The sequence below is a fragment of the Artibeus jamaicensis genome, unplaced genomic scaffold (genome assembly GCF_021234435.1).
Source record: "Artibeus jamaicensis isolate MK-2021 breed Jamaican fruit bat unplaced genomic scaffold, CSHL_Jam_final contig_252, whole genome shotgun sequence".
Lineage (NCBI taxonomy): Eukaryota > Metazoa > Chordata > Mammalia > Chiroptera > Phyllostomidae > Artibeus > Artibeus jamaicensis.
Window position 1 is genome coordinate 40,528 of NW_026521538.1, and position 22,899 is coordinate 63,426.

Consider the following 22,899-nt stretch of genomic DNA (forward strand, 5'->3'; position numbering starts at 1 on the left):
AGTGGGGTACCGAGGACTGAAAACCTGGAGACTGGAGGAAAGGTTCAAAAAAGGATAAATTTTTGTAATCTGCTTAACAATACTGGTCTCAACTAATATTTTGAACCAATTCAGGGAGTTTTTTAAAGAAGATTTTATATATTTTTAGACAGAGGGGAAAGGAGGGAGAAGGAAAGAAAGAGAAACATAAATGTGTGGTTGCCCCTCATACACCCCTACTGGGTACCTAGACTGAAACCTAGGAATGTGCCCTGACTGGGAATCGAACCAGCAAGTCTTTGGTTCACAAGCTGGTACTCAATCCACTGAGCTGGGGCAGCCGGGTCAGAGGTTATTTTTTTTTAATGAAATACATTTCTGTGTTAGTCTAGTGAGGTTTAAATAGATAAAATCTCAAGGAACATACATCATTTTTACCCTAGTCAGTGGAATTGCTGAGGCTTGGGAGGAGGAGAAAAGTAGGTATCAAGTATAAATTCAATTTCAAGTGTTTTCTGACTCAAGCTTGTACCCCCATAGACATCCTTGAATCCCTGAAAGGGCTCACATGTAGAGAAGGGGTGTAAATGACTTATTGCTCAGAACTGGTGTTGTGATACTTAGGCTTCTAAGAGGCTGGCTGGCCTAAAAGTATAGCCCAACGCCTGACTCATATTTTTTTTCACATAAATTGTTTTCCCTGTAAATGGAATTTGCCTTTAGTATGGATTAACTTTTTAAGAGATCACTGATAACCTCACTACTCAGAGATAATAATGGTTAACATTTTCATATAGTTTCTTTGTTTTCTTTCATTACCTTTAAGAAATGATATTAGATCTGAGATAATTTCAGAAGTGGAAGGACAGAAAGCAATAAATATCATGATGAAAATCACCAGCTTGCAGTCAAACTCTTGAGTTCAAATTCTGGCTCTGACTTTAGCTGGATGACTTTCAGCACATTTTCTGTGATTGTTTATGCTGTTCCAGTTGTCCCTATGTTTCCCTGTAGCCCACCTTCACCCAGCCTGCACCCCCACTTCTGTAGTCAATTCCCACACTGTTGTTTATCTCCATGGGTCCTTTCTATATGTTCTTTGATGAATCCCTTCTCCTTCTTTCAAACAGTTTCCACCTTCCTCCTCCCCTTCACCAGCTGCAGTCTATTCCATGATGCTATGTCTCTGGTTCTATTTTGCTCATTAGTTTTACTTTTATTGCCTCACGTTCATGATTCCCCCCCCATAGATTCCACTTATAAGTGAGATCATATGGTATTTATCTTTCACCAAATGGCTTATTTCACATAGCATGTTAGTCTCCAGTTCCATGCATGTAGTTGCAGGTTAGAATTCCTCAGGCAAACATTAATAGAAGTGGAAAAAGAATAAGAATATTTTAAGAAGGAAAAAAGACTATGAGATGACAAAAGGAAAGAAAAACAATTTTGAGAGGATAGAGGGAGGAGAAATAATAAGAATAAGAAATGGGAACAAGGTGAACAAAAGCAAAAATAAACTTTAAAATGAAAATCAGAAGGGGAAGGAAGAAGGCAAAATGAAGTAAGAAAATGGAAGAATAAAATAAGCTTGAAAATAAAAATACTGAAAAAACAGGAACCAAATTGAGGAAAAAGGAAAAAATGTTAAAAAGCTATGCAAAAGAGAAACACAAATAACAAAAAAAGCAAGGTGAAATTCATTTCAGCAGAGTTTGGTGCTTGCCTGCTAGATTCTCCTTCTGGCTACATCTCTGGTAGTATCAGGTGCTGTCCCCATCTAGCTCTAGGCAGCCTCTTCAAGGTTACAAGTGATCCACAGTCTCTGGCTGTCTCCTTCAGGCTTTGATATTGTCTGGGATGGACCTCTTGGGTCTGAACTGCTGGCTTTTTATCAGCACAAGGCCCAGGGGTGGGTTATCTAATGTGTGAAAGCACCACAGGTACCACCTCCACCTGTCTCTATCTGCAGTTCTGCCATTAGCCTTGGGTTTGCCACTGACCTGTCTGTTCCTGAGAGGACTTCTAGTGCAATTGGCAGGGTGGGACCCCCAGATCATCCCCTGGGAGGCTAGTTCAGCTCAGGGAAGATGTAGGTTTTGTTCCCTTGCCCTTGTGGTACACATCTTCATCTGTCCTAGATTATTTCCAGTAATGTATAGTTTCTGATCAGTTAGTTACCTGTCCATTTCAGGTGAGGGTCCAGTCTGTGTAATAGGGTTGGCTCTTTCCTGCTTGGTGCTGATGGCAGCTCTGTAGAAGATCCAAGCTGAGATGGGGCCCTGAATACCCCTGGTAGCACCAAATTCCATTCCTCTGCCCAACTGGTTTCAATGGAATAGGACCCAGGAAACTAGTGTGGTTCGAGGGCAGAGAAATGTTCAGAAAGGCCCCTTTTGGAGTTTCCTTTTCTTTGCCCTGTGGAAACGTGTGCTGCAGGGGGATCTTGAGCCTGGCAGGACTGTTCTGCAGACTTTCCCTGTTGGATGTTCTATTTTCAATACTGCAGGAAATGGCTGGGCACACCTTTATCTTCCCAGAGATTTGTACTCTCGGGGGGGCAGGGTCTGCCTGATTGCAAAGAATCTTTGGTGCTCAACTGCTGTCCAGCTAACTCCCAGCACACTGCCTTTGTATGAGACACAGTCCATGTTTCTATGTTCTGCACAGCTCACAGTCCAGACTTCTATGTTCTGCACAGAATTACTTGTTGGACAAGCTGGGTGGACCCAGCAAGCCCCTTGTTGAGCAACTGTCTGGTCTCTCTACCCAGCTGGACTCAGTGGGAACAGACTCAGAGATATAGTGTGGCTTAATGCAGCTGAGAAAATTTCAGAACCCATCTAAGAGCAATTTTCCTATTCTGCAAGGTTTCTCTCCACAAGCCACAGCAGTAGCAGCTGATTAGCTCATGCTGGGGAGCAGGGTGCCTCTAACAGACTTTAGACTGGGGAAACTGGATTTCTCTCCCAATCTGTTCAACAGGATCTCTATTCTGGTCTCCCCTCCCTATGTTGTGCCAGTCTCTCTGATCTCTCTGCCCAATGGTCTGAGTAGGAAAGAACCCATAGATCCAGTGTGTCTTGGCATGGCTGACAGAGGTTCAGGGGAAGCACTTTTCCTGCTCTGTTCGATTTCTCTCCAAAAACTGTGCTTTCACTCTGATCTATTTGCTGGTGGAGCAGCTGCATACAGGGTCCTTGCCCAGCCATGTTTCACCTACTCTTCAAAAAGTCTCCATGCAGTACCCATACAGCAGCCCTGAGTCACTGTCTGGTTCTCCACACACAGCACCTCCCCTGAAAGCAAAATGTCTCTCAAGGTCATGGCTGGCTGCAGGTGCCTCTGACAAACTGTCAGTTGTGGTAACCTACTCATTTTAGGAGATTGAGTCCCTATCTGGAACTCTCCAGATTGGCGCTACAGTTAGGAACATGCTATTCATTGTGTGTGTGTTATAGCCTGGGTCTCCCAGACTCCGTATATCCTCCCGAGTCACTCCCAAATAGTGTTGGAGACCCCTGTGCAGGACTGGGGACCAAGAAGGGAAGAAGTGCCAAAGCTGCAATTTCTGTCTGGTCCTTCCTCTGCTACAGGTGCTATGCACAGGATATTTTTCCTTCAACTTGTAAAATCTCCTTACCAGACAGTACAAAGCATCTTCTGTACTCTTGGCTTCAAAACTTCATACCAGCTAAGACTCCATTGATTGTTCAGGTTAATTGTCATAAAATCAGCCAGAAATATCAGTTGAGGGCAAGAGAATGTGGACCTAGTTTCCTCCTGCTTGGCTGCCATCATCTCTTCCTCTATTTTCTTTTTTCACCATCATGAATAAGTGTATGAACAAAAACTTAGTTATCAAGGCACTTTCACTTAACATGGTATAAGGAGCCCTCTCATCCCTTGCCCTATCACTTGAGGCTGATTCTCTGAAACAGTTGCTCCTTGGGAAAAGAGGATGTCTTCCTTTCTCAGACTTCCTGTTGTCTGGGGTTATAGTAACTCAGGGCAAAATCAATATAAATGATAGTCATTTGAAAATGGCTACTTAAGAAACAGCTGAAAAATGGTAACCATTGTGGAGAGGGCTCTAAAAACCACAATTATTTTTAGGTTGGAAAGCTCAAGCCTGAAGAAGGCTGAAAGAACAGAATCATGACCATCACATATGCCCCACCTGGACTCAAAAGGTAGTATTTGCACTGGAGCAGAGTCAACATGAGTCAATGTTCTCTTAGGATTGCTTGAGGTATCTCTAATTGTATGTATTATATGTATACACATATGTATATATAAATATAAATATTCAAATTTATGCATATGTCATATACACTGTGACAAATAATATTCTATAGGTACATATTATATAATTGCATATGCAATAATTTTGCTGAATCATTTGAACTGGACCACGACCCTTCATCCAGAGATTTCAGCATGAATCACTAAGAATGAGGACCTTCTCCTAGTACCACATGACTATTATCACAACCATGAAAATAATTATTTCATAATGTTATCTATAATTTGGTCCTTATTCAAATTTCCTCAAGTGTCCAAACATATTCAAGAATGCCTTCAAGCTCTATTTTATTTATCATTACCAGGAGAAAGGGATGGTTATATTCCCCGGGTTATTTCTGTCTTGTTCTATTTTTGAACAGTTTATCAGCAAACAATTTGGCAACAGATCATTGGGATCATTACATCTCTAGGGAGAAGGCAGCATTTGTGGACAGATGCGATGATTAAGCAGCCATCCATTTGGACATTTTCACTGTGTCTGATCATCTAATATTGTGCCCCTACCTCCAATGCTAGTAGAAGCCACTAGGCCAAGGCCACCATCAAATCATGAGCTTGGGGTGTAGGATTCTCTTAGGAACACACCAGGCAAGGATGACATTTTCCCTCTGAGAATGAAGCTCTAATTGGACCAGAGGCTAGCTCAGTCCTCTATTATAGCTGTGTGAGTGCAAGACACCAGACTAAGCCCCTCATACAGCTAACACCCACTGCTGGGTACACACCTGGACCTAGGTTCTCCAGCTGAGCTCTTGTGTGTCCTTAGCCCAACACCCATCACCAGCCTCCACTGCAATGTACACACCTAGGAGAAGAGTATGTAGCCATGGGAGAGCACGCAGCTGCTTACTGACCCAGATAAAACCCTGTGTTTTGTCATTGGCCAGCACCACCAAGTGCATCTGTAGCTAGTTCCTCCAGCTGTGCACCTGCATGCCTACATCTAACTCCCATCAGTGACCTTCACTCCAGTGCACACATCTGCAGAGAGAGTGGGTTGGCACAAAAAGAGTCAGGGCCCCTGCAACTGCCAGTGAGTCTTCAGTTGGCCTAATCCTTGTTGCCTATCTTGGCCCCTAGACACTGCATATGTGCATGTACCTGGCCTCTGGCCCCACAGAGAGGCTACAGCTGGCCTTGCAGTTCAGTGTTTGCATGTCCCCAGCTCTAGTCACTGCTGATAGTGGCTAGCTGGTCCCTAAGTGCTACACCTAGAGGCCCCACAAAAGACCCTATAGCTCTCGCATCCACTGCAGAGCCCTCATATTGCTCAACAAGGCCCATACAGTTGTCAATATTATACACCCCTGTAGCTGAGCCAGAGATATCATGCCTTCCCACAGCCAATGCTACTACATGCTCCCACACTTTGCTTTTTGTACCACTTAACATGGAGTCACAGAATAATTCAGCATGTCCCCGCCTACATGTGAAAGTCTTCTCTTGCCAAAGCCAGTCCATAAACACTAAAAGAGGTGACTGCTTTTTCAAATCTGCAGGCACCCATGCAAGATGTCAGAGATCATAAAGAATAAGGAGAAGCCCTGGCTGGTGTAGCTCAGTGAATTGAGCACGGGCCTGCGAACCAGACAATCGCGGTTCGATTCTCAGTCAGGGCACATGCCTGGGTTGCAGACCAGTTCCCTGCAGGCCAGTTCCCAGCAGGGGACGCACAAAAGGCAACCATACATTGATGTTTCTCTCCCTCTCTCCTTCCAAAGATAAATAAATAAAATATTAAAAAAAAAAGAATAAGGAGAAAATTACTCCATCAATGGAAAATATCTCATAATTGGCCCCAAAGAAAGAGGCCAAGGAAATGCCCACCGAAGAATGATAAAGAACTATTCTAAAGATTCTCCATGAGCTGCAAGAGAATACAGATAAATAATATAATTATATCAGGAAAACAATAAAAAAACAAAATGAGAAGTTCAACAAAGGGACTGAAACACAAGAAAGGACCAAACAAATTTTGGAACTGAAGAAAACAATGACTGGATTGAAGAATTCAATAGTTCCAACAGCAGACTGGAATAAGTAGAGAAAAGAATCAGTGAGCTACAAGACAAATCAATTGAAATGAACATTTCAGAAGAGCAAAAAGATTGCTTCTCAGCCTTTTGACTAAGATCAAGTCCAGAAGAGCAAACAACAGGGAAAAAAGTGAAAAGAAATGAAAAAAGTCTATGGGACTTATTGGACACCATCATTGGAGTACTAGGAGAAGAAAGCGATGAAAGGGGTAGAGAACTTATTTAAAGGAATAATGGCTGAAAACTTCTCAAACCTGGGAAGGATTTGGACATCCAAGTTCATGAAGTAATAGGTCACCCCAAAATTTTAGTCCAAAGCAATCATCCCCAAACATACATATAATAAAAGAGAGAATTTTGAAAATGACAAGGGAAATTTCTTTCATAAAAGGCAATTAGCAGATTTCTCAACAAAGATGAACAAAGATGTGAAAGGCAAGGAGTTAATGGAATGATATATTCCAAGTAGTAAAAGAAAGAAACTGCCAACAACAATACTTTACTCGGCAAAGCTACACTTCAGAAATGAAGGCAAGATAAACACCTTCCCAAATAAACAAAAGCTGAGGGAATTCATCACCACTAAATCTGCCTTACAAGAAATGTCAACATATTTGATAACCTAGAAGAAATGGATAAATTCCTAGACACATATAACCAACCAAGACTGAATCATGAAGAAATACAAAAATAATCATGTGAACACACTAAAAACAATTAAGCAAGTTGAATCAGTAATCAAATATCTCTCAACAAACAAAAGTCCAACACTAGACAGATGGCTTCACTGGTAAATCCTACCAAATATTTAAAGAATAATGAACACCAATGCTTCTCAATCTCTTCCAAAAAAAAAATGAATACAAGGGAAAACTTCCAAACTCACTTTATGAAGCCACCATTGCCCTGATACAAGAGCCAAAAAGCAACACTACAAGAAAAGAAAACTACAGGCTAATATTGATGATGAACATACATGCAAAATCTTCAACAAATTACTAACAAACTGAATTCCATATCATACTAAAAGAATCTACACCATGACCAAATATGATTTATCCCGGGGATGCCAGAATGGTTAAACATCTGTAAATCAATTAACGAGTAACACCACATTAACAAAATGAAGAATAAAAATTATACAATTATCTCAATAGATGCAGAAAGAGCATCTGACAAAAGTCAATGCTCTCTTTTAATAAAAACTCTAAACAACTAGGTACAAAAGGAATTTACCTCACAATATAGGTTGACTATAAGAAGTCCACAGCAACACATCCAATCACCCCTAACCCGACTACGTGGAGGCTACTGAGGTCCCTACTAGAGCCTCCAAACCCAGCCGCAGTGAATATATTCCTGGCAGTATCACTTCCCTAAAAGTTTCTTTATCCCCCCCAAACATGTGTTCTCAGTTCCAGGGTGGTGCTTCCTGCTTCCCAGGATAAAGTCAGCTAAGTAATTTGAGGATTGGGCATCTAAAGTTTTTTTTTTTTAAGATTTTATTTATTTATCTTTAGAGGGGAAGGGAAGGAGAGAAGGAGAGAAATATCAATGTGTGGTTGCCTCTCGTGAGTCCCCTGCTGGGAACAGGCCTGCAACCCAGGCATATGCCCTGACTGGGAATCAAACTGCAATTGTGTGGTTCACAGGCCCGCGCTCAATCCACTGAGCTACGCCAGCCAGGGCTGGGCATCTAAAGTTTTGATTAAAGGGTAATCTTATGGGAATGGGCCACTCCTCACTGGTGTGGGCAGTCTCTTGAAAGTCCCAGAATATTTTATAAAAACACAGCCTTGAACACAGTAGAAAAACTTTATTCCACTCTATGGTGGACCATGTGGGCATGGCGGACTGAGCAGAAAACAGAGACTCGGAGCTGACTGTGGACTATGGCAGGGGTTGCCACAGTGGGAGAAGCTCCCAGTCCCACACAACAGTTTGTTGAAAAGTGTGCTGGAGCCAAGCAGGAGAGCTGCATTGTTCTCTCTCTGGTCCCTCCACCACAGGCAGTGCCACATTGGAGCAAGAAGGTTTGCCCTGCCCGGGTGAATGCCTAAGGCCCCACCCCCTTATAACTTAATAGGGGCCCCTGAACAAAGAAATAGAGCCAAAATGAAAGAACAGAGCAAAACCTCAGAAAGATAGCTAAGCGATGAGTATATAGCCAACCTATCCAATGGAGAATTTAAAGCCCTGGTAATCAAAATGCTCACAGAAATGATTGAGCTTTGTCAAAAAACGTAGAAGAAGAAATGAAAGATACCCAAAATGAAATAAAGCAAAATGTTCAGGGAACCAACAGTGACAGGAAGGAAACCAGGACTCAAATCAATGATTTGGAACAAAAGAAAGAAATGAACATCCAACCAGAACAGAATGAAGAAGAAAGAATTCAAAAAAGTAAAGACAGTCTTACAAACCTCTGGGACAACCTTAAACATTCCAATATCCAAATTATATGGATGCCAGAAGGAGAAGAACAACAGCAAGAAATTGAAAACTTATTTTAACAAATAATGAAGAAAAATTTCCCCAATCTAGCAAAGAAAATAGACTTCCAGAAAGTCCAGGAAGCCCAGAAAGTCCCAAATAACGTGGACCAAAGAGGAACACACCAAGGCAGATCATCATTAAGTTACTGAAGATTAAAGATAAAGAGAGAGTCTTAAAAGCAGCAAGAGGATATGAGGCAGGTACCTATGAAAGAGTGCCCATAAGTCTATCAGCTGATTTCTCTAAAGAAACCTTACAGACAAGAGAGGGCTGGAAAGAAGTATTTGAAGTCATGAAAGGCAAGGACCTACATCCAAGATTACTCTATTCAGCAAAGCTATCATTTAGAATGGAAAGGCAGATAAAGTGTTTCCCAAATAAGGTTAAGTTAAACGAGTTCATCATCACCAAACTCTTATTATATGAAATGTTAAAGGAACTTATCTAAGAAAAGGAAGATAAAAAATATGGACAGTACAATGAACAAGCTCACAACCAGCAACAAATGAACCTAAAAAGATAAAATAAATAAAAACAATGAAAACAAAAACTAAGCAAACAACTAAAACAGGAACAGAATCAGAGAAATAGACATCACATGCAGGGTTTTCAGTGGGGAGGGGAGGGCAGGAATGGGGGAAAAGGTACAGGGAAGAAGCATGATTGGTAGGCATAAAATAGATGGGGAGAACTAAAAAATAATATAGAAAACAGAATTCAAAGACCTTGTATGTACAACCCATGACATGAACTAAGGGGGAGAATGCTGGAGGGTTGGGGGGTGTAAGACAGAGGGAGGATAAAGGGGGAAAATTGGGAAAAGTGTAATAGCATAATCAATAAAATATACTTTACAAAAACACTAGATGGCACAGATAGGTCTAGATAAATTTTATACTTGGAAAAGATGAGAACACAAATGATTACTTAGGAAGAAAATATCTTGGCCTTGCTTTGGCTCTATGGTAAGCTCAGAGTCCTGATGTTTTCTATTAACTTCTCCATTAAATTAATACAATTCTTATCTTTATAACCAAAATATAGGAGCAGATCACACTGCAGGCAGCAGAGCTCAGGCAAAAAAGAAGGATCAAAGGGTGGAGCAAATAGTGAAAAAAAAATTTAAGGACTAAAGCATACACTGTAATTCTGTCTTTGAGGTCAAAGACCTATTAACTTTAAAAGCCCTAAAGAGATGTCCACTGAAAGAATGCTATTATCACCAAAAAGTTAATGTGCATGAAATCAAGCACCATTTTCCTCTCAAACCTCAATTAACTGGTCCATCCTAGCTTGCTTGCTTGCTTGCTTATTTATTTATTTATTTATTTATTTATCTATTTATTTATTTAATTGAGTCATGTCTTTATTTAAAAATATGATCTGCCAAGTTAGTGTTTTCCACCAACATGGGGAGCAGAAACCTTCACAGGCTTCACATACTTTGCTCAGGTGCTGAGTTTGTGGCAGCCAGATGCTTGCTTAGCCTGTTTTGCTTCCTTGACCACCCTGATAGCTTGTACTCTGGAGCCTCCTAATTCCACGTTTCTGATTCCTTTTGGCCATTGTATCAGCAAGAGATGCACTAGTGGTGAGCCCCTGGAATTTGACTGCCCTCTGGAATTCGATTTTTTTTAAACATTTTATTTATTTATTTTTAGAGAGAGGGGAAGGGACACATAGAGGAACAGAAACATCAATTCAAGAGAGAAACATCAATCTGTTGCCTCTCACACCTGCCCAACCAGGGACTGAACCAAACACTGAAGCTGGGTATGTCCCCTGACGAGGATCCAAACCAGTGATCCCTGGCTTTGCAGCAGGATGCCCAACCACTTGAGCTACCTCAGTCAGGGCATGGTTCTTTTCTTTTGAATTTCTTCCAACTGCCCCTTTTAAAAGTGCATTCTTGTAGAGAGGGCAGTCCAGCTTTTGTCCAGGATTCCTCTAGGAAAAGGATGCCAGCTTGTATTATTCATTAAGAAACTGGAAAACCTTCCCATGGGTGCTGGCATAGCACCTCCTGCATCTTGGGTAGACCTTGCACCCAGAGACTACACAGCTCAATGTCACGGCTACAGCTGCAGGCAAGAAGGAAAGATGGTGAAGAGCCATCCTAGCTCATTTAATAATGTCTCTCAAATACCCACTCACACATCATGCCTTTCTCTACACTATTCTGTAACCAAAAGCTACATGCAAAGCAAAAGAAAAATATTAAAAGAAGCTAGTCTTTTACATCCTTATACATAGTAATTAAAGTTATCACCACAGATTCACAGCTGTTTGCAAAGCCTGGAGGTAATAAGCATTGCTCTAAGAAAAAGGAGGGGAAACCCTTTCATACACTGAGAAGTTGAAATAACTGAGAGTAGGTCCCAGGAGGAGAAGAGCAAAGAAAGACAACAAAGATGAAGTCATGTATCTGAAAAATTACAAGTCAGAAAGAAAAATCCCTATTGCTGTAGAAGAAAAACTAAGAAAAATGAGTAGAAATTACTAAAAGTACTAAAAGAAGTTTTTTTATTCTCATTTTTATTTTAAAAAGTAAAATAAGATGTTTTGTTTCTTTTGTTTTCAAACTGCAAGCATAGGTAAGGAAAGGAAGAAAAAGAAAAGGTCTTATTCAGAAAACTGAAATCATACCACGCATTTTCTCCGACCACAGGGGACTGAAACTGGAAACCAACCCCTAAGAAAAAACCCGAAACACACAAAATCATGGAGATTGAATGGCATGCTATTAAATAACGAATGGGTCAAGAATGAAATTAGGAAAGAAATCAAAAAGTTTCTGGAGACAAATGAAAATGAACTCACGACAACCCAAAACTTATGGGACACAGTGAAGGCAGTCCTGAGAGGGAACTTCATAGCAATACAGGCCTACCTAAAAAAGAAACATTTCAAACAAACAACCTAACCCTACGCCTACAAGAACTTGAGGAAAAATAACAAAGACAGCCCAGAGCAAGTAGAAGGAAGGAAATAACAAAGATCAGAGCAGAATTAAATGACAAAGAAAATAAAAGCACAATTCTAAAGATCAATGAATCCAGGAGCTGGTTTTTTGGAAAGATAAACAAAACAGACAAGCCTTTAAGCAGGCTCATCAAGAAAACAAGAGAGAGCACCTCCGCCAAGATGGAGGCGTAGGTGGAAGCACTGTGTCTTCTCGCACAACCAAGTTTAAAAACAACAAAGTTTTAGCAACAAAAACACAGCCAAACCACAGAAAATTGAACTACACGGAAGTCTGACAACAACGAACCCTTCAGCCAAACCGGTAAGAGGGGCAGAGCCAGCAGCAGAGCGGGGTCGAGCAGTAAAGATCCACCGGACCGACCCGGGTGCACAACCCAGGTGCGCCAGCAGCCGTGGGCGAATCCCAGGTGTGAAGCAGGCAGACCCACTGAGGGCGCAAGGTGGTGATCTCACTGAGGGCTGACCATGGTCACACATTTGTGCGCAGATTAACCGGTGAAGGAGCGAGCAGTGAGACAGACAGTCCAGGCCCCAGTGGCAGGAAGCCACACCTAAAACAAACAAAAGCAAATTAACAGGACAGCTAAATCAGGAGCAGAAACATACAAATGAAGATCACATGGAAGGTTAGCAACAGGGGAGTGGGAGAAGGAGAAGGGGGAGAAGGTACAGAAAATAAGTAGCATAGATGGTAGGTAGAAAATAGATAGGGGGAGGGCAAGAATAGTATGGGAAATATAGAATCTAAAGAACTTGAGACATGTGGTCATAAGCTAAAAGAGGGGATGGTGGGGGAGGGGGTGTGCAGGGTGGAGGGGAATGAGGGGGGAAATAGAACAATTGTAATGGCATAATCAATAATATATATTTTAAAAAAGGGAAAAAAGAAAAGAGACGGCCCAGATAAACACAATCAGAAATGAAAGATAAGAGATTACAACTGATACCACATAAATACAAAGGATTGTAAGAAATTACTACAAAGAGCCATAAGCCAAGAAATTTGAAAACCTAGGTGAAAGGAACAAATTTCTAGAAAAATTAATCATCCAAAACTGAATGAAGAAGAAAGAGAAAGCCTGAGCAGACCAATAGCTGCTGATAAAATTGAAGCAGCAATCGAAAATCTCCGGAAGCACAAAAGCCCTGGACCAGATGGTTTCACAGGAGAATTTTACAAAGCATTCAAAGGAGAGCTGATCCCCATCCTTCACAAATTATTCCAAAAAAATACAAGAATATGGAAGACTCCCAAACTCTTTTCATGAAGCCAGCATCATCCTAACCCCCAAACCAGATAAAGACACAACAAAGAAAGAAAACTTCAGGCCAATATCACTGGTGAACAAAGACACTAAAATCCTCAACAAAATATTGGCAAACTACATTCAACAATACATTAAAAAGATCATACACCATGACCAAGTGGGATTCATCCTAGGGGCACAAGGATGGTTCAGTATTTGCAAATCAGTAAATGTAATACATCACATAAACAAAAGCAAAAACAAAAATCACATGATCGTATCAATAGATGCAGAAAAAGCTTTTGATAAGGCACAACACCCATTTATGATAAAAACACTCAGCAAAGTGGGAATAGAGGGAGCATTTCTCAATGTAATAAAGGCCATATATGAGAGATGTACAGCCAATATCATACTCAATGGGCAAAAACTAAAAGCTTTTCTACTAAGATCAGAAACAAGACAAAGTTGTCCACTTTCACTACTTCTATTCAATATAGTATTGGAAGTTTTAGCCACAGTGATCAGACAAGAAAAGGAAATAAAAGGCATCCAAATAAAAAAGGAGGAAACAAAACTGTCATTGTTTGCAGATGACATGACAGTGTACATGGAAAATCCTATAGAGTCTACCCAAAAACTGCTCGAACTAATTAATGAACTTGGCAACACAGCAGGATACAAAGTCAATATCCAGAAACCAAAGGCATTTTTTTGTATACTAACAATGAAACACCAGAAGTAGAAATCAAGAAAAAAATCCCATTTGATACAGCAACAAGAAAAATAAAATATCTGGGAATAAACCTAACCAAGGAGGTAAAAGACCTGTATACAGAAAACTACACAACACTGAAGAAAGAAATCAAGGAAGGCATAAACAAATGAAAACATATACCATGTTCATGGATTGGCAGAATTAGCATCATCAAAATGTCCATACTACCCAAAGCAATTTACAGACTCAATGCAATAACTCTTAAAGTACCAATGGCATATTTCAGACACATAGAGCAAACACTTCAAAAATTTATATGGAACCATAAATGACCCCAGATAACAGCTGCAATTTTGAGAAAAGAAGAGCAAAGTAGGAGGGATCACAATACCTGACACCAAACTGTATTACAAAGCCACTGTAATCAAAACAGCCTGGTACTGGCATAAAAACAGGCACATAGACCAATGGAACAGAACAGAGAGCCCAGATATAAACCCAAGTCTCTAGGAGCAATTAATATTTGAAAAAGGGGGCAGTAACATAAAATGGACTAAAAATAGCCTCTTCAACACTTGGTGTTGGAGGAAGTGGACAGCTATGTGTAAAAAAATGAAATTCGAGCACCAACTTACACCATACACCAAAATAAATTCAAGGTGGATAAAAGACTTAAATAGAAGCCGTGACACCATTAAAATCCTAGAGGAGAACATTGGCAGGAAAATCTCAGATATTTCATGCAGCAACATTTTTGCTGGTTATGGCCCCTAGAACAAGAGATATAAAGAAAAAATTAAACAAATGGGATCTCATCAAAATAAAAAGCTTCTGCGTGGCTAAAGAAAACAGTATTAAGATAAAAAGAGAATCAACTGTATGGGAAAACATATTTGCCAATGATACCTCAGACAAAGGTTTAATCTCCAAAATATACAAAGAACTTACACAATTGCACTCTAAGAAGACAAGCAACCCAATTAAAAAGTGGGCAAAGGACTTGAACAGACACTTCTCCAAGGATGACATACAGAGGATCCAGAGACACATGAAATAATGCTCAATATCGCTAGGTATCAGAGAGATGCAAATCAAAACCACAATGAGATACCACTTTACACCAGTCAGAATGGCCATCATAAACAAAGCAACAAACAACAAGTGTTGGAGAGGTTGTGGAGGAAAGGGGACCCTAGTTCACTGTTGGTGGGATTGCAGACTGGTACAACCATTATGGAAAACAGTACGGAATTTTCACAGAAAACTAAAAATGAATATGCCTTTTGACCCAGCAATTCCACTGTTGGGAGTATAACCTAAGAACCCTGAAACACCAATCCAAGAGAATCTATGCACCCCAATGTTCACAGCAGCACAATTTACAATAGCCAAGAGCTGGAAGCAATCTAGGTGCCCATCATATAAATGAATGGATCCAAAAATTATGGTACATTTACACAATGAAATTCTATGCAGCAGAAAGAAAGGAGCTCCTACCCTTTGCAAGAGCATGGATGGAAGTGGAAAGCATTATGCTGAGTGAAATAAGCCAGGTAGTGAAGGACAAATACCATATGATCTCACCTTTAACAGGAAGCTAAACAACAAAACAAACAAGCAAGCAAAATATAACCAAAGACACTTTAATACAGAACAGGCTGACAGGGACCAGAGGGGAGAGGGGAGAGAATTTCAGGGGAAAAGGGGAAGGATTCACAGGAACAAGTACAAAGGACACATGGACAAAAACTAAGGGGGGTGGAAATGGGAGGGAGGTGGGGAGCACTGGGGGGGGTGGGCTGGGATCTGGGATGGAAGTAAAAGACAGAAAACTGTACTTGAACAATAATTAAATAAAAAATGTTTAAAAACCAAAAAGGTCTTGTTACCTTATTTCGATAAATAAAAAAATCAAATTTCTATAAAAGGTATCCACTCAGGCCCAAAGTTCTGCTTTTCTAGGGGAAGGCAGGTCATCTTGTGGAACTTCAGGATATTGCCATGACCACAGTGAGTTTGCATGTCTTAAAATCCCACTATAATTTAGCTCAACTCCTTTATCTGATAGACAAATTAATAAAGAATAAGAAAGTTTCTTTCAGAGACATGCACGTGTAAAGTAAGACTATGATGCTAATCAGACTAAAAACGGACTTTCACCCTATCTCTTCATTCCTTTAGACTGAAGAATGAGACCTAAAAACAAGTGATGGGAAAATTTGAAAAGCAACACAGCAATCAGAACCGTTGTGTGAGTCGAGTCTAGGCCCTCACCTGGGCAAGCACAATGTATGGGACATTAGAGCTGGGGGTGGGTGTTAAATCATTACCACCAAAGCCTTAACCCATCATCCAATATGAATTCTTTGTTTTCAGGGAACCGATAATGAAGCTGGAACCAAATTATTGACTGTGAGCAAAGAGGAAGCAGTGTTGGTTAAATGTACACATTTATACCCTGATATTTGTGTATATTCCAGAACTGTTCTGTGGTACATCTTTCCTTAAAATATACACAAAAACTAATCAGTGAGTAAGTAAAGAAGTCTGTGTGGTTAAATTTTTTATTTAAAGAGAAACCACACTTGGTAAGGTTTGTTCTAACAGGTACCAAGACAACTAAATCCATTTGAAGGGACTATAATTGGTCTGATGGCACAAAGTCACCACAGGCACTGCCCAGGGAGAAACAAGCAAATGTGTGCCTGGTCACACAAATACAACCTTTTAAGTGGCAAATGCAACCTGTATTATGCTCCAGAGGGATGAGGTGATGTCAATGCAATAATTTCCACATAAAGTACTCACAGAGCTAACACAAAATTATTCTGTTAGAAAACACTGCCCTGTAACTGATTGCGGAAATGCATTAAAAATTATACCTTCATGACTTTCTGATTAAACTTTTATAAAGCTGATTGGGGGTAGAGGAATCATACTTGAGTCTAAATGGCACAAACAGTGAAGTCCCCCAAGAACGTCAAGAAAACACTTAGGTAAGCAGCAAAATCATGTTTTTTTCCATTATAATAGCCATCTTTATTTGTAAAAATCCAGATATAAAATGTATTCTTTTAGTCTTTCCGAGATTTTCTTTTTACAAAATCAAAATAGCACATGAAACCCTTCCCTGCTGTCATTCCTACTGATAAATGTGCATCAAGCAGCCCCCCGCCGTGCTGCTCCCCATGCAGCTTACACCCTCGTTCCGGGAAGTCTTGCTTCCCCCACTTGGACATCTCGCTTCCCCAACATGCTTTGATGCTTTCCAATCCGAGTCGAGTTCTGAATTCCAAGACTGAAGTACACAGGAGAGGGTGGGTAAGTGGTGTAGTGTGTGGCGTGGTGTTCTACAGCGTGCAGGACGGGGTCTAGCAGTAGTAGGTTTCCTTCTCTACCTGGCCCGAGGGCTTTGCCTGATGATGAGTTTTCTGACTTCATCATACAAAAAGATGATTCATCCTCAGGATCACACCCATTCCAGGGCAGAAGGAGAGGAAACCAGCAAGGGCCATCTCTTTGAAGAGGCCAAATATTAAAATCAACAGGATCTTATATTTTAAAAGATTTTATTTATTTACTTTTAGAGAGAGGAAGGGAGAAAAAGCCAGAGAAAAACGTGTGGTTGCTTCTCACACGCCCCCTACTGGGGACCTGGCCTGTAACCCAGGCATGTGACCTAGACTGGGAATCTAACCAGCGACCCTTTGGTTCGCAGACTAGCACTCAATCCACTGAGCCACACCATACAGGGCAACAGGATGGTATTTATTTAATAGAGTTGAGGCTGCAACTCAATTCTAAAAGGATGGGCTCTTCCCGGATGACTCATTTTTTTTCTCAAGGGAGCGAGGAGAAACCGGCTGAATTCTGAATGACTGAGTGAGCTGCCAGGGTGTCCAACCTGTGGCCAGCCTGAGGCCACATGCAGCCCAAGATGGTTATGAATACAGCCCAACACAAAATTGTAAATTTACTCAAAACATTATGAGATTTCTTCATGATTACATGTCCCAATATATTTAATGTGTGGCCCAGAGACACCAAAATGTTGGACATCCCTGATAGAGTGACATAGCAATTGGGAGGTGCCCTAGACATAAAGCTGTTCTTCACTGCCAGCCAATTTCCACCAGACTTTCATCAAGTGCCCAGAAAGTATGGGGCCCTGGTGACTGGGCTGGAAGACCAGATCTCCCAGTCTGAAAAGCTGGAGGCTGAGCTGGTTAGCAAAAAAAGACCTTGTACTTTCACATGGTAGATCCCAAGCCCTGCTGAAAAAAAGGGGCCTAATCCTGCTATCAAGACATTGAAATTAATGGTTAACTGCAACTAACTGAATCTGAACCCTAACTCCCAAAGAACCAAAGCTGTGATTAATGCAAAGTGTTTAGCTCTTCCCTGTTTTATAGAGAAAAAAGCATGCCTCTTCAGGGAAAAGAATACTTAACTTCTACTGCTGTTGTATACAGGGTTTTTAATATGCAGTCGAAATTTATGAGACACTTAATGAAGCAAGGAAACATGACAGATAATCAAGATAAAAATCAGCAGAAACAGACCTATGGATGATGAAGATATTGAAATTAGTAGGTAAAGCTTTTAGCTACTATAATCCATTAAAGAGTAAGGAAAATAAGGATAAAAGTGGGAAAATGATGGTAATGGATGAAAGGTTAAAGAAATTTAGCAGAGAAGGAAAACCCTAAAATAAACCAAATGGACACTTCACAGTTTGAAACTACAATACCTGGAGTAAAGAATGTGTGTTGGATGGGCATTAACAGCAGACTGGATAAAGCAGAAGAGTGTCAACAGAAGTTATACATGGATCTAGAACAAAACAGACTCATACACACACAGGCCAAAGGGATGGTTACCACAGGGAGGTGTTGGGGGGATGCGGGAAAAGGAGTAGGGTAATATAGTCAGTAATTTTGTCATAAATGTATAGAGTGACAGACTAATTAGAATTAGTGGGATGATCACACTGCAAGGTATAAAAATGTTAAATCACTGTGTTGTGCACTGAAACTAACATAACCAATATAAGAGTGTATACCAACTCTAAGTAAGAATATAAATTTTAGAAAATTATACAAATTACAGCAGGGAAACCAAAGAATGGACAAAAAAAAGTACCACAGTGCCTTGTGATGTTCAGCAGTCTATAATAAATGTCTAGTAAGAGTCTTTGAGAGAGAAGAAACAAAATGAGGGAAAGAAAATATCTGAAAAATAATGTAGTAAATGTTTATAATTGATTTCTTTAAACTATGTAAGATTATATATTGCAAATGCATATTAATAGCCCTGACCCCATTTGTGTGGCTCAGTTGGTTGGGCATTATCCCACAAAGCAAAGGGTTGCCGGTCTGATTCTGGGTCAGGTCACATGCCTGGGCTGCAGGCTGGGTTCCTGGGTGGGGTGTGTGCAAGAAGAGACAACTGACTGATGTTTCCTTCTCACATCAACCTTTCTCTCCCTTCCCCTCTCTCTAAAATAAATGAAACCTTTTTTAAAAATAAAAACCAATAAGAAAGAAAATACACACCAATAAAAATGGCTACATAAAATATATTTTAGACAATTCAAAACTACATAAAGTTATCACCAGTAGACCACCCCAAAATTATGACTGAAAGAAATTATTCATGGTGAAGAAAAATGGTCCCTGATGAAAGCATGAATCTGCACAAGAACAAAGGCCACTGGAAAGGGTAATGTGGGAATGTACGTGCAGAAAATTGTTTAGAATATTATAGACTATTATTTATTTTTTATCTTCTTTAAAGACTGTATACGTAGAAATGCTCAGATCTCTGCTCGGATGTGACCCCTCAGAGAGGGCTCCCCGACCCTCCCCTTGCAACAGCCCACCCCACCCCAGCCCTCTACCCCTTTACTCTCCTGCATCTTTCTCCATCTTTTCTCCTCCTTCCCCATGACTTATACTTGCAGTTGTGTCTCTTTATTGTCTGTCTCCCCCTAGAAAGTAACCCCCACAAGGACAAGGCCTTGGTCTCTGTTCACCATTGTGCTCCTGGGCCCTGGTCAGGGCCTGGCACAGTGTCAAGGCTCAGCAGGTACCAGGGAGGTGAGCGAAGACTGCCATGTGGGTCAAGTCCCTCACCCCCGCCTGCACCCTCTCCCCCTGCTCCTGCAAGGGAGGGTCACACGGTCACATCCTCTAGGAGAATGTTTAATTTTTGCAAATATCCTTTAAAGCCTAAAAAATACTCTTTGTTTTCTGTCTAATCCCTCTATTCAGGAAAGCCAGTCCTAAATACCTCCAGTGACATAAAGTCGTGACCGGATGCCCCTTAACTAGTGATTTCCTAATCCTGGGCAGGGGTCAAGACACCTCTCTCCTTTCATTCCACCATCCAGACGTTCCGCAGCTCTGGAGGAAGGGCACACTCCTCTGAGCCCCTCTGACCCAGGGAAACTGGGAACACCTCAGACATCTGGGGAAAAGGAAATGCACATAAAATTTAAGTAATGCTTGGCCTTATCAATAGAGAATAAAAGCAAAGAAAAACTTTTCAAAGGCCTTTGGTCTGATTTCCTGAAATTTCAGTCAGGTTGTTTTTTATAAGCAAAGAAAAGGCATCGTCCGAGGAAAGAGTCATCCCTGACCTTCGTAAGGAGATAAACAGAGACCCAGCAGTCAAGAGAAGCAGAAGGTGCCCCCAGAAAGTTCAAGATCATGCAGACCAAAGCCTTAGGTGAACAGGGATGGAAATGTCACTGAGGGGCCGAAACGGTGAGGAACAAGAATAGGTTCTTGGGTTCGGCTGCAGAGGTCAACAGGGTGCCTTCCAAACCGAGGTCCTCATGGAGGATGGGCCAAACTGGGAAGCCAGAGCACACGGCGATCAGAAGAAATGTGGTGAACATCTGGGAACAAGGCAACAGAACGAGGTACATGGAAGGGAAGCGAAAACCCAAGGTGCCTCTGCTTCATGGTTAAGGCAGTGTCATCCACTGCAAGTCAGTGGCACACACTGAAATGATCCTTTGGATATATGGTACTACAAATGTATTAGTAAAATTAATTTTATGTTTTTCTTTTCCAGTGTTACTAGAAAGTTTTAAATTACATGCATGGCTTGCATCCTACTTCTATTAGACAGTAATGAAGTGTTCATTTATAGATTAATTCATCAGACGTTTGTGGACTATCTCTCTATTTGGCACTGAAGAGAGGAAAGACTAAAAAAGATGGAGAATCTTATAGTAGCACAAAAGATACAAAGATAATTTGGAGCAAGCTTCAAAGAAATGCAAGAACAGGCTCATTCAGATGCCAGATTTCTCAGGCCTGGAGGAAAAATCCTGCAAACCTCAGAGAAGTGGGAAATCCAAAACAAGAGGAAAGGTTTCAGAAATCTCATCTGGCGTGAGACAGGAAATAGGGTACATGGTCAAATGAAAAAGGACACCACACTGCCTTAGAGTCCATAAATTTATTGAGTAAAAACAAAATCAATGGCAGACGATTCGGCTGGGTTCCAATTTGGCAGTCCCCTTGCAGCAGAGATGAACTGAGGTGAAGAGAAGGCAGAGAGATGCTGGCAAGGGGACACTGAATGAGATAATCTTCCATGTGCTGTAAAAGCAGACGTCACACAGCAGTGTGAGTCAGTTGGCAAAGGCGGAAAGGCGACGTTTAATGAGCAGAGATAAAACCAGAGTGAGCAAGAACTTCCGAGAGAGGAGAGGGCCAGAGCACTGAGAGCACAAGTAGCAACGGGCTCCGTGGAGAAGAGGGTTCTGAGCAGGTGTGCTGGTTCACTTGGGGAACACAGTGACCACATCGTAGCCTTCGGGTGGGGTGACCCGCTCTCGGGCGTGCTTTTCACAGTAGATTTGATCTTCCACAAAGAAATGGCCCTTCTGTTTCAGGTTCGTGCCACAGTCAGTGCACACGTAGCACTCGGGGTGGCGGTGATGGTCCCGAAGCTTCACAAACACGCCGCTGCAGGCGGGAGGGAGGGAAGTGGCTCCATTAGTGACAAGCACAGGAAGGTGGTGCAGCAGGGCCAGGGCATCCTCCCAAGAGGCCCCTCGAAAGGCAGATGAGGGCCTCCCAATTGGCCTCCATGGATAAAGGGACCTCCCATTCCTGGGGTCCAGAGACATTACTCTTGAAACCTTCCAGAAGTCTGCCCCACTTCAACAGAGCAGCCCTGCTTCTTCGGGTTTTGTATGTTCATACCCCGATGGTCTATGGCCAAGGAAAACCTTCACCACCTGACTCGGGGACACAGAACCTACCTGGCCTCCCTGCCCCATATTCCAGGCAGGACTTTTTTCCCCATCACACACAAAATGTGCAACACTCAGCATTTCCCTATTTTCATGGTTTACTCAACTTGCAGGCCCCCCAGTGCCTGGGGACAGCAGATACTCACACAATGCCGGTGCCACATTTGTCACACATGGGCAACTTCTGGGCATTGCCAATGGATGCAGCCACTTTGGTGACCGGAGCCTTAACACTTCTGAATCCTGAGGGCTTGTTGGGATCCCCTACAATGAGAAAAACACTTGGGTTGGTCAGGAACAGTAGCACTGCAGGACTGCAGTAAGTATCACTGAGTCCTGTCAGAGCCGTTTCTACGTTTGCTCCACCAAGGTGGTGGGCAACGGAGTCCAACAGACCTGAGTCTGCTGTGTGATCCTGGGCAAGTCACTTAACTTCTCTGGTTCCCACCTTCCTTTTCTAAAGAACAGATCTTTTTTTTTTTTTCTCTTCACAGTGGCATAAAAAGATTTACAAATGTATACAAAGCCCTCCTACCATCCCTGGTACATGGTCAGCACTCAACACAAACATGACCTGATTAAATACATGCAAACATCACTATGGAAATTTATCAATGCCTTAGGTAGAGTAAGTAAAGCACCAAAAGACTGTATTTGGAAAGAAATCCAATTCACTAGAACAAAGTCACTCCAGTGGAGCTTGATCCAAGCAGCCAGGGCACAGTGAGCAGCCTTCCTGAAGTCAGGTTCATGGCTATAAAAGAAGCTCCTGGTTGCTGGGCTGAGCCGACTATAACCCAGTTCATCACGTCTGCAGAGCCCTGTGTCATGGCAGCTATCAACAATGGTACGCTTCTA

The 22,899-nt window shown here is 41.5% G+C and overlaps 1 protein-coding gene across 1 annotated transcript in view; it reads right to left on the minus strand.

Moving 5' to 3' along the window:
- Nucleotides 1–21,224: 21,224 nt before the first annotated feature.
- The window catches only part of PDLIM1 (PDZ and LIM domain 1), a 41,909-nt gene continuing 40,234 nt past the window's right edge, over nucleotides 21,225–22,899 (minus strand). The window contains exons 6-7 of the mRNA XM_037138851.2: nucleotides 22,188–22,305; nucleotides 21,225–21,751 (exon numbers count right to left, since the gene is read on the minus strand). Coding sequence (XP_036994746.1) covers nucleotides 21,565–21,751; nucleotides 22,188–22,305 — 305 coding nt within the window. The 3' untranslated portion in view covers nucleotides 21,225–21,564. The remainder of the gene's footprint in view (nucleotides 21,752–22,187; nucleotides 22,306–22,899) is intronic.